This window comes from Lynx rufus, unplaced genomic scaffold (assembly GCF_022079265.1).
Source record: "Lynx rufus isolate CCGP_SWC_20201006 ecotype Redwood Valley unplaced genomic scaffold, mLynRuf1.p SCAF_1, whole genome shotgun sequence".
In the NCBI taxonomy this organism is placed as follows: domain Eukaryota; kingdom Metazoa; phylum Chordata; class Mammalia; order Carnivora; family Felidae; genus Lynx; species Lynx rufus.
Window position 1 is genome coordinate 67,399,988 of NW_025814823.1, and position 12,373 is coordinate 67,412,360.

At 46.2% G+C, this 12,373-nt stretch overlaps 1 protein-coding gene across 2 annotated transcripts in view; it reads right to left on the reverse strand.

The window, feature by feature from the left end:
• ABCC4 (ATP binding cassette subfamily C member 4) overlaps positions 1–8,630 on the reverse strand; it is a 264,706-nt gene extending 256,076 nt beyond the window's left edge. For both annotated transcript variants that reach the window (XM_047081091.1, XM_047081080.1), the window contains exon 1: positions 8,496–8,630. In XM_047081091.1, the coding sequence (XP_046937047.1) occupies positions 8,496–8,569 (74 nt within the window). In that variant the 5' untranslated portion in view covers positions 8,570–8,630. The remainder of the gene's footprint in view (positions 1–8,495) is intronic.
• Positions 8,631–12,373: the final 3,743 nt, after the last annotated feature.

Sequence of the window (12,373 nt, forward strand, 5' to 3'; positions counted from 1 at the left end):
ATTTTTATTTTTGAGACAGAGAGAGACAGAGCATGAACGGGGGAGGGGCAGAGAGAGAGTGAGACACAGAATCAGAAGCAGGCTCCAAGCTCCGAGCCACCAGCCCAGAGCCCGACGCGGGGCTCGAACCCACAGACCACGAGATCGTGACCTGAGCCGAAGTCAGACACCCAACCGACTGAGCCACCCAGGCGCCCGTTCTACCAGACATTTAAAGCAGAGATAATACCTATCCTTCTCAAGCTATTCCAAAAAAATAGAAAGGGAAGGAAAACTTCCAGACTCATTCTATGAAGCCAGCATTACTTTGATTCCTAAACCAGACAGAGACCCAACAAAAAAAGAGAACTACAGGCCAATATCCCTGATGAATATGGATGCAAAAATTCTCAATAAGATACTAACAAATCGAGTTCAACAGCATATAAAAAGAATTATTCACCATGATCAAGTGGGATTCATTCCTGGGCTGCAGGGCTGGTTCAACATTCACAAATCAATCAATGTGATACATCATATTAATAAAAGAAAAGAGGGGTGCCTGGGTGGCTCAGTTGGTTAAGCGGCCGACTTCAGCTCAGGTCATGATCTCGCAGTCCGTGAGTTCAAGCCCCGCGTCAGGCTCTATGCTGACAGCTCAGAGCCTGGAGCCTGTTTCAGATTCTGTGTCTGCCTCTCTCTGACCCTCCCCGGTTCATGCTCTGTCTCTCTGTCTCAAAAATAAGTAAAAGTTAAAAAAAAAAAAAAAAAGAACCATATGATCCTGTCAATCGATGCAGAAAAAGCATTTGACAAAATACAACATCCTTTCTTAATAAAAACCCTCAAGAAAGTCGGGATAGAAGGAACATACTTAAACATCATAAAAGCAATTTATGAAAAGCCCACAGCTAATATCATCCTCAATGAGGAAAAAGTGAGAGCTTTCCCCGTGAGACCAGGGACACCATGACAGGGATGTCCGCTCTCACCACTGTTGTTTAACATAGTGTTGGAAGTCCTGCCTAGCATCAGCAATCAGACAACAAAATGAAATAAAAGGCATCAAAACTGGCAAAGAAGTCAAACTTTCACTTTTCGCAGACAGGATACTCTACATGGAAAAACCCAAAGACTCCACCAAAAGACTCCTAGAACTGATACATAAATTCAGCAAAGTCACAGGGTACAAAAATCAATGTACATAAATCAGTTGCATTTCTATACAGCAGTAATGAAGCAAAAGAGAAATAAAGAAACTGATCCCATTACAATTGCACCAAGAACTATAAAATACCTAGGAATAAACCTAACCAAATAATGTAAAAAATCTGTATGCTGAAAACTATAGAAAACTTATGAAGGAAACTGAAGTAGACACAAAGAAATGGAAAAACTTTCCATGCTCATGAATCGGAAGAATATCGTTACAATGTCAATAATACCCAAAGCAATCTACACGTTCAATGTAATCCCAATCAAAATTGCACCAACATTCTTCTCAAAGCTAGAACAAACAATCCTAAAATTTGTATGGGACCACAAAAGACACAAATAGCCAAAATAATTGAAGAAGAAAACCAAAGCAGGAGGCATCGCAATCCCACACTTTAGCCTCTACTACAAAGCTGTAATCATCAAGACAGCATGGTATTGGCTCAAAAACAGACACATAGACCAATGGAATAGAATAGAGAACCCAGAATTGGACCCACAGATATATGGCCAACTAATCTTTGACAAAGCAGGAAAGAGTGTCCAATGGAAAAAAGACAGTCGGTGATGGGAGAACTGGTCAGCAAAACATGCAGAAGAATGAAACTGGACCACTTTCTTATACCATTCACAAAAATAAACTCAAAATGGATAATGGACCTGAATGTGAGACAGGAAACCATCAAAACCCTAGAGGAGAAAGCAGGCAACCACCTCTTTGACCTCAGCCACAGCAATTTCTTACTCGACACATCTCCAAAGGCAAGGGAATTAAAAGCAAAAATGAACTATTGGGACCTCATCAAGATAAAACGCTTCTGACCTGCAAAGGAAATAATTAACTAAAAGGCAGACAGAATGGGAAAAGATATTTGCAAATGACATATCAGATAAAGGGTTAGTATCCAAAATCAATAGAGCACTTACCAAACTCAACACCCGAAAAACAAATAATCCAGTGAAGAAATGGGCAGAAGACATGAATAGACACTTCTCCAAAGAAGACATCCAGATGGCCAACAGACACATGAAAAGATGCTAAACGTCACTCCTCATCAGGGAAATACAAATCAAAACCACACTGAGATAACACCTCACACGTGTCAGAATGGCTAACATTAACAACTCAGGCAACAACAGATGTTGGCGAGAATGCGGAGAAACGGGAACCCTCTTGCACTGTTGGTGGGAATGCAACCTGGTGCAGCTCTCTGGAAAACAGTGTGGAGGTTCCTCAAAAATTTAAAATAGAACTACCCTACGACCCAGCAACAGCGCTACTAGGAATTTATCCAAAGGATACAGGAGTTCTGATTCACAGGGGCACATGCACCCCAATGTTCATAGCAGTGCTTTCAACAATAGCCAAACTGTGGAAAGAGCCTAAATGTCCATCAACTGATGAGTGGATAAAGAAGATGTGGTTTATACATACAATGGAATACTACCTGGCAATGAGAAAGAATGAAGTCCTGCCATTTGCAACTGCGTAGATGAAACTGGAGGGTATTATGCAAAGTGAAATAAATCAAAGACAGTATCCTTATGTTTTCACTCATATGTGCATCTTGAGAAACTTAACAGAAGACCATGGAGGAAGGGAAGGGGAAAAAAGTAGTTACAAACAGAGAGGGAGGGTGGCAAATCACAAGAGACTCTTAAGTACAGAGAACAATCTGAGGGTGGATGGGGGGGAGAGAGGGGAAATGGGTGATGGGCACTGAGGAGGGCACTTGGGATGAGCACTGGGTGTTGTATGTAAGCCAATTTAACAATAAATTATATTTTTTTAAAAAATCAGATCCTCTCTCTCTCTCTGCCTCCCTACCCCACTCATGCTCTCTCTTAAAAAAAAATAAAATACTATCAGCTACCTAATAACGTACACCACAGCCACTGTTTGGAAAGAAACTAAACTAAATGAATACATGACACGTCTGCATTCCCAATCACTGAGGGCCCAATGCAGCCAACCTCTAGAAACCATTACAGCACTCAGCATTATCTGCACTTCCCTCGCATCCTCAGCCTTCTCTGAGAAGTCTCCAGAGAGTCTACCCTGGCACCAGTGGCAATCTCTACAACAGCATTCACTTTGCAAGATGACAGTTCACCGACTGTGCCAGTGTCAGGGGAGTGAGAATGTAAGCCATTCTCCGGTGGCCCAAACCCTCCTCAACCCCATTCTCTGGGGACAGGTCTGAGCTGCTAACCACAGGCAGGAGGGTGGATGGATAAATGCAGAGCACACCCCCAGGGATGCTGTGCAGTGGGGGAGCCGGGGACATGTCCAGGGAGTCTTGAGGGACAGGACGATCTAGTGCCCAGCTGGATACACCACACCATTTACTTCCAATAATGGGAAAAGAGGAAGAATTATTCAATAAACCATGATGAGAAAATGGGCTGTCTGGGGAAAAATGGGGCCTCTCTTACACCAAATACAAAAGGAAATTCTAGCTGCCTTTAGCATTAGAAAGAAAATGCTTATGGAGATTTAGACGACGCCGGAATCTAAAAAAGATCTATTACAGAAGCAACAGGAAAAACCAGAAAGAAAGAAAAAAAAAAGAAAAACCAGAAAGAAAAGCCCGATTAATGATACATAAATTTATGTAGGGGAGGGGTGCCTGGCTGGCTCAGTCAGTTCAGCAGGTAACTCTTCATCTCGGGGTTGTGAGTTTGAGCCCCACAATGGGTGTAGAGATTATTTGGAAAAAAAAAAAAAAAAAACAACTCTGATCTAAATTGAGACAAATGAAAATCTGAAAAAATATGATAAGCACTATTATAAGTTATTTCAAAAAGTATAAATGCCTCATGGGAAAAAATGTAACACAAATTCAAAGATATTTAAAAAAAGCTCCATCTATATGAATCAAATTCAAATTAAAACTTTGGTATTTTTAACCTTTTAAGTACCTTAATTCAGGTATTTAAAGTTGACAATGAAACATGCACACAAGCCGATATTGAGGGTCAACTGGTCCAAAACCGGGAAATCATTTTGCCTTTCACCACTTACTCTATTTCGGGGAGTAGAGAAAAAGGAAAGACGCACAAAGATACATGGACGTTCATTGCATCATAATCAGAAATAAACTGTACTCGACACAAGTGAAAGACTGAATAAACCACAATCATTAAATATACTGTTTTGACGATTTAAGCCCATATATAAATGTTAACCATTGGAAATTAAGAAAGAATCAGGATCCAAAACTATTTGGCTGGGGGGGGGAGGGGCGGGGACTACTTGGTTTTGTAGAAAAGACACATGCACAAGAGTTTTAGGAGGAAGACGAAAACACAACCAAAACATCAGCAGATATACTTGGCTAATAAAAACAAATCATCCAGGGGCACCTGGGAGGCTCGGTCAGTTGGGTATTGGACCCTTAATTTCAGTTCAGGTCCATGCTGACTATGGAGGAGCCTGCTTAAGATTCTCTCTCCCCCTTCCCCCCCCACACTCTGTAAAATAAACCATCCATATTCCTTTCTTTTTCTGTAGTTTTAAATTTCTTTTTTTTTTTTCAACGTTTATTTATTTTTGGGACAGAGAGAGACAGAGCATGAACGGGGGAGGGGCAGAGAGAGAGGGAGACACAGAATCGGAAACAGGCTCCAGGCTCTGAGCCATGAGCCCAGAGCCTGACGCGGGGCTCGAACTCACGGACCGCGAGATCGTGACCTGGCTGAAGTCGGACGCTTAACCGACTGCGCCACCCAGGCGCCCCTGTAGTTTTAAATTTCTTACAAAAACAGAAAAATATATGTATATTCTTTTGAAAAATTCATAACGGGGATGCCTAGCTGGTTCAGTCTGTAGGGCATGCAACTCTTGATCTCAGGGTTGTGAGTTCAAGCCTCACACTGGGTGGGCACAGAGCCTACTTAAAAAATAGAACAGGGGCACCTGGGTGGCTCAGTCAGTTAAGGGTCCAACTTCGGCTCACGTCATGATCTCACAGCTTGTGGGTTGGAGCCCCACGTCAGGCTCTGTGCTAACAGCTCAGAGCCTGGAGCCTGTTTCAGATTCTGGGTCTCCCTTTGTCTCTGCCCCTCCCCCACTTGCATGCACACTCTCTCTCATTTAAAAATAAATATTTTTTAAAAATTGTTTAAATAAAACAAAAATCCACAACAACTGCCAATAGCCACAAACGTATGACTCCTAGACTCTAAGCCCAAAGTGTGCTAACACCAAAACCCCACCCAGTAAGGCCATTTGTATAGAAGTCAGTAAAGCTAGTTATCAGCATCATTTGGATAGCTACCAGTTCACAAGTTTAGAAAGCAGATGAAATTTAAGAAAAGCAAATATCCAATGAGAAGCTGAAAACTAGGGCTTTTCTCTACAAGTTGGGCCTTATCTCCAGGCAGTACTCCCTAACTGGGCTCATTTCAGCTTTCCCACCTGCAGCCAGAAGGGTACACATGGAAATCACTAAGGTGGCCTCCGACTTTAAAACCTCTAAAACTGCAGGGGCACCTGGGTGGCTCAATTGGTTGACCATCAGACTTTGGCTCAGGTCATGATCTCATGTGAGTTTGAGCCCCTCGTCAGTCTCTGTGCTGACAGCTCAGAGCCTGAAGCCTGCCTGGAGACTGCTTCGGATTGTATCCCCCTCTCTCCCTGCCCCTTCTCGCTCATGATCTCTCTCTTTCACAAAGTTAAATAAACACTTAAAAAAAATTTTTTTAAGCCCTAGAATTGCAGAAGGTAAATAAACCAACGTAGGATAGCAATCACGGTCAACCTGACCTCAAAAGACTTGCACAACCCTTTTTTAAAACTGGAATCGGGGCGCCTGGGTGGCGCAGTCGGTTAAGCGTCTGGCTTCAGCCAGGTCACGATCTCGCGGTCCGTGAGTTCGAGCCCCGCGTCGGGCTCTGGGATGATGCCTCAGAGCCTGGAGCCTGTTTCCGATTCTGTGTCTCCCTCTCTCTCTGCCCCTCCCCCGTTCATGCTCTGTCTCTCTCTGTCCCAAAAATAAATAAACGTTGAAAAAAAAAATTTAAAAAAAAAAAAAATGGAATAACAATGCCACTAGGGGCGGTGGCTTCAAGCAGCAAGCCAGGCTCAACCTTCCATCAGCATCACCTGCAGCACCTGTTTCAAACCCACCCCCCCCCCCCCAGAGTTTCTACATAATTTACAGAACTGGTCTGAAATGGGGGCTGGAGAATTTGCATCCCTAACAAGCTCCCAGGTGATGCAGATGCTAAAGGCGTCAAGAGCCCGGCTTTGAGGACAGGTGCCCTAAAGCATGGTGATAGCTTTCACAAGCACCATCTCATCTCCAACAGCAGTAACTTTAAGAAACTCCGGCCTGCAAGACCAAAAATGTGTATGGACTAGCCTTCTCCACGTATTTAAGAGCAAGTGTCCCGGGGCGCCTGGGTGGCTCAGTCGGTTAAGTGGCCGACTTGGGCTCAGGTCATGATCTCGCGGTCCATGAGTTCAAGCCCTGCGTCAGGCTCTGTGCTGATGGCTCAGAGCCTGGAGCCTGTTTCAGATTCTGTGTCTCCCTCTCTGACCCTCCCCCGTTCATGCTCTCTGTCTCAAAAATAAATAAACGTTAAAAAAAAAAAATTAAAAAAAAAAAAAAAAAAAACAAGTGTCCAAACAGAAGCAGCTCAGTACAGCGGTTACAAACACAGGCTCAAGAGCCAGACTGCCTGCTTTGGGATCCTGCTCTACATCTAAATAGCTGTGTGATCCCAAGCAACTTCACCTCTGCTTCAGGACTGTCAGGGGTAAAACAGAGAGAAGCACTCCTTCCCCTGCAGTAAGGAAGCTGGAAATAGCTTCATCCAAAATCCTCATCTTCCCATTTTCATGTGAAAAATCCACAAACAAAGTGCTTCAGAATTCCTTGCCCTGCCTGAAGTTACGGAGACATTTGCCTGCTTCACCACTGTTGACGATACCCACATCCAAATTCCTTCTTCTACCCATAGTCCTCTTTCCTTCAGAGGGGCCAAAGGGCCAAGAGATGTTCCCACACAAAGTGAATACACCAATCAAAACAAACGTAGGCGTACTCACCCCCTTGGGATCTCCTAGGCTTACCCCATTTAAAATAGTAAATTATCAGAATGTGGGTAAGATTAGAGCCTTCAGGTTAGTTTGGGGTCAAGAAACAAAAGATCTAATGCAAATGCAATTTAAGTCCAAAGGTTCAGGCTCACCTAGTCAGTAGTCCCAGCTATGACATGGAAAACTAGCCAAGAGCTTCACCTCTCTGAGCCGTTTTTCACCCCTGTGTTTTCTCCCAGCTCAGGGACCCTCCAATAATTTTAGGTCCATAGGGCTCCTGGACAAGACTACCTGCATTAAGACCACGGATCACTTCTACAAAGGCTAGAGATCCAGAGACCACAGGCTTCAAGGACCCCATCTCCAGAGCGGTCCTCAAAGATGGAAATGGAAATAATTGCAATAAGGAAAGCGGCTGTTCAAAGACATGCTCCAGTTGTGGCTCTGTGTGGCCAGGATAAAAACGTGTTAAAGAGCAGTGTTCCCATTTATTAAATAAAAAAGCTGTTATTTTACCCACATGAAATATGCCACAAGTAGATACCAGGACACGGTGTGAGACACACAGGAACAGAGGAAGGGGAAGAGAGAGACATGGTCACAGCCACACAAACACACAAGGGAGCCCAGTGGAGTTGCAGCTCAGTGTCACAGAAGGAATATCGGAAGAGGTGGGGACGCCGTGGGGGAGATGGCAATGGTCCAGGGCACTAATTAAACTGCGGTTAAGTTTAGATAAAGGAAGGTGTTCACAAGCTGCTTGCTTAGGAAGAAGAAGGTGCAGCTTTAGTTCATGAGAAGTGCGAATCCCTGAGCGGCACGGGGGAAGTGGGCTAAGGGGGGAAAGGTCTAGTCGGTTCTCCCACTGGGCAGTAATTCTCCCCGGGCAGCTACGGCTCTCCCCCTCCCCAGCTCCTGCTCCGACTCCTGCGGCCGCGGTCGCTGCTGCTGCTGCTGCTGCTGCTGCTCCCAGGCACTGAGGCTGGCAGAGCCGCGAGCGCCAAGGCAGGGATCCCCTGGTCCCCAGAACCCCTCTCCGGCCCTGTTCCCGCCCGCCCTGGGCGCCGGGGCGCAGACGGGGACCACGCGGCCGGCGTGGGGCGGCCCCACGGGCGGCTGGAAGCCGCGTGCTCCCGTCGCCGGCTGCAAGAGCTCCCACGCCGCGACCCTCTGCCCTCCAGCCCCAGAAGGCGCCGGCAGCGACAGGCAGGCGCGCGGCGGCGGCGCGATGTCGCAGCTCGGGCGGGGCGCTCACCAGAAGAATACGCGCGAGCAGAGGTTCGCGTCCTGCAGCGGGTTGGGCTTCACGTCCGGGTACACGGGCAGCATCTTGCCGGCGGGGTCGTGCTTCTCCCGGAGACGCGGGCGGGGATGCCGGAGCTCCTGTGCCGCGCGGGTCCTCACGGCGGGAGCCCAAGAACCACCCGCTTCCGGGAGCAGAGCGCCGGCGGCCCGCCCCGTTCCCGCCCCCACCCCCGGGCCGCGCAGCTGCTGCCGCCGGGAGACGGGAGCCGCGCGCCGCGTGCGAGGCGGCGGGACGGGGGCGGCGGAGACCACGCTGCCCGTACCCCGAGCAGGTGCGAGGCGACGCCGTTGGATGAAGGCGGGTAGGCCGAGCTCGCGGCCCGCAGGGCCCTGCGCGGAGGCGCCCACGTGCTTAAACCTGGATGCAAACTTTGCATAAGTTCGGGCTCCCAGCCCCGGCACCCTGCTGAGGGTGCCGAGGGGAGGCTCCGGCTTTGCCGGCCCCCGCGGCTCGGAAACGCCCCCTGGGCTGCTGCTTTGAGAGCTGCGGGACGGCTTTCGCCTGCCTTCTGGGCTGGCTGCCCTCATCAGAACCAAACAAGGGTGCTAGGGCAGATGGTCCAGCCTGCGAGCCAAACGTTTGACCTCAGACAACAGCAGGATTTAGCACAGATTATCTTTGTAGAGCTGCAAGACCTAAAGAAAGGTAATAGAGGATTGAAGATGAATGCATGCTGTCATTGGGGGCAAGCTTTTCCCATCTCACCTGTTGCATTGCACGAAGGAGCTCTTGGCAGCTTTTGCTGCCCTCTGAGATTGAGAAAGGCCGGTAGGGAGGAGAGAGCCGGCCTTATGGTTTCATTCATCATGCCCTGGGAGCCCAGCAGAGTAAAAGTAGCCAAGGGAACATGTTACAGAACACTGGTTAGTTGCACTGCAGGGGGGTCTTGACTCCCTTCTAACTTTAACAAGGCCAGATTCAAGAAGGTGTTGTTATTTATTATCCCTGTTTTCCAGATGAGAAAGATAAGACGAAAGGACAGAACTTATACATCGTCCATAAATGATGAAACCCAATTTGGACTCAAGTCAGAGTCCAGCATGGGCTGCCCCACTAGTGATGGTCAGTGTGCGTGAAAAGTGTCCAAATAGGCTGGTGGGATGAATGAATGATTGCAGGACCTGATGAACAAAACCTTGGACTCCCACTCCTAAGTCTTTGGTTGTTGTGTGGCCATCTTACCAGCTCAGCAGCTTCTCTTCCCTTCAACCCTAATTGAAGAAAAAGCAAATGTTTCAGTTCAAAATACTTACAGCAAGATCACTTTTTTTTTTTTTAAATTAAGTAAACTCTACCCCCAAGGTGGGACTCAAATACACCACAGGAGATCAAGAGTTGCAAGCTCTACTGACTGAGCCAGCCAAGTGCCCCAAGATCACTTTACTTTTTAATAATTTCCCATTTACCTTGGCTAAAATGGTGTTATCGATAATGGCTTTGGTTGCCGGAGGGGAGGCGAGTGGGTGAAATAAGTGAAGGGGATTAAGAGTACACTTGCCAGGCACCTGGGTGACTCAGTCGGTTAAGCCTCCAACTTCGGCTCGGGTCATGATCTCACAGTCAGTAAGAGCCCGGTGTCGGACTCTGTGCTGACAGCTCGGAGCCTGGAGCTCGCTTCAGATTCTGGATCTCCCTCTCTCTCTCTCTCTGCCCCTCCCCCGCTTGTGCTCTGTCTCTCTCAAAAATAAAATATTAAAAAAATGTATATACTTAACCATGATGAGCGCTGAGTAATGTATGGAATTGTTGAATCATTATATACACCTGAAACTAATACAATACCAGTGTTAATTATACTTGAATAAAAAATGATTTTTAATGTCAGTTATGCAATATGAAAAATGTTGGAAAACTGGTGTAGACCAATGTGACTATAGTTGACAATACTATTCTGTCAAGTATACTGTGTTCTTGAAATTTGCTGAGAGAGCAAATCTTGGGTGCTCTTAACTTAGGAAAAAAAGAAAAATGGTTAAGATGTGAGGTGATGGGAGGGGTTACCTGGGTGGCTCCATCAGTTAAGCATCCGACTCTTGGTTTCAGCTCGTCATGATCTCACGGTTCATGGGTTCGAGCCCCTTGTCAGGCTCAGCAGCTGGCATCTCAGAGCCTGCTTGGGATTCTCTCTCTCTCTCCTCTCTCAGCCCCTCCCCCGCTCACACTGTTTCTGCCTCTCTCGACTTAAAAATATGTGAGGTGATGGACATGTTGATTGGCTTGGTTGTAAATATTTCATAATGTAGATGTATACCAAGTCTCAGTTGTACACCTTCTATACAATTTTTTGATTGTCACTCATACCTCAGTAAAGCAGGAGAGAAATGACTTTTAAAGAAAGCCTTGGGGTAGCTGGGTGGCTCAGTTAAGTGTCCGACTCTTGATTTCCACTCAGGTCATGATCTCCGTTCATGAGTTCAAGCCCCTGTCAGTGCAGAGCTTGCTTGGGATTCTCTCTCCTCTCTCCTCTCTCCTCTCTCTCCTCTCTCTCCTTCTCTCTCCTTCTCTCTCTGCCCCTCTCCTCTCTGTGCTCTCTCTCTCTCTGTCTCAAAATAAATAAGTATACTTCAAAACAAAAAGAAAACCTTACTATTTTCATTTTTTTATAAGTCAAATGTGTAAGAATAGCAAAATGTTGACCATGTTTAATTGATGGGTGATGGGAGTTTATTATACTATCTCCTTGATATTTCATGTATGTTTGATAATTTCCATTATAAAAAGGAAGACATTTAGGTCTGAATATTATAAGAAAACTATAATTATTCAATTATTCCCTTTCTGTGTTAGCTCTTTCTCAGATAATGCAATCTATAAACCTAAATAATCAGCCCTCCCCTGATTATAGTTCTTGAAACTCCCTACATTTTCCAGCCTAAATGCTCAGCCAGCAGGTCTGAGTCAAGATGAAGGCCATGCTCTCTAAAGTTAGAAGTCAAGTGACTTCCCTTGTCACTCTGCCCCAGGCCACTCTCCAGCCCTACAACTCCCAGAATCATAGTTAGCTGGTTACAAACTGCCAAAAACACTCTGTCCCTTCAGCTTCTGCTGAGTCCTTTTTTTTTTAAACTAAGATCTTTTGAAACCTCTTACCGTTATTTCCTGTACATGAACTAATATGGTATTTAGAAGGATTATGAGAACCAGTGTTAAATTATAGGGAGAAGACTAGATTTGGAACCAGGGGACCAGGCATACAGACTTTTCACTTATTACCTAAACTTCCTGACCCTTCTTTTCCCCAGGTCTAAAATGGGAATCAATATACCCCCCTCTTCCTGCTTCCTACAGAGTTATTGTGAGCCTCACAACTCATAACTGTACTTTGTAAAACCTAAGGCAACATATAAATAAAAGGTTTTTTTTTCATTCATTTAACAAATGCTTAGTGGGGCGCCTGGGTGGCGCAGTCGGTTGAGCGTCCGACTTCAGCCAGGTCACGATCTCGCGGTCCGTGGGTTCGAGCCCCGCGTCTGGGCTGATGGCTCAGAGCCTGGAGCCTGTTTCCGATTCTGTGTCTCCCTCTCTCTCTCTCTGCCCCTCCCCTGTTCATGCTCTGTCTCTCTCTGTCCCAAAAATAAATAAACGTTGAAAAAAAAAAATGCTTAGTGAATGCCTTTTAAGTATATGACCACGAGGCCAGGCACAGAGCATGCAAAGCTCTACCTGCACATGTTTACTGATTTTTTTTAAAATATTTTTTAATGTTTATTTATTTTTGAGAGAGAGACAGAAGTGTAAGCAGGGGAGGGGCAGAGAGAGCGGGAGACACAGAATCTGAAGCAGGCTCCAGGCTCTGAGGTGTCAGCACAGAGCCCAACGTGGGGCTC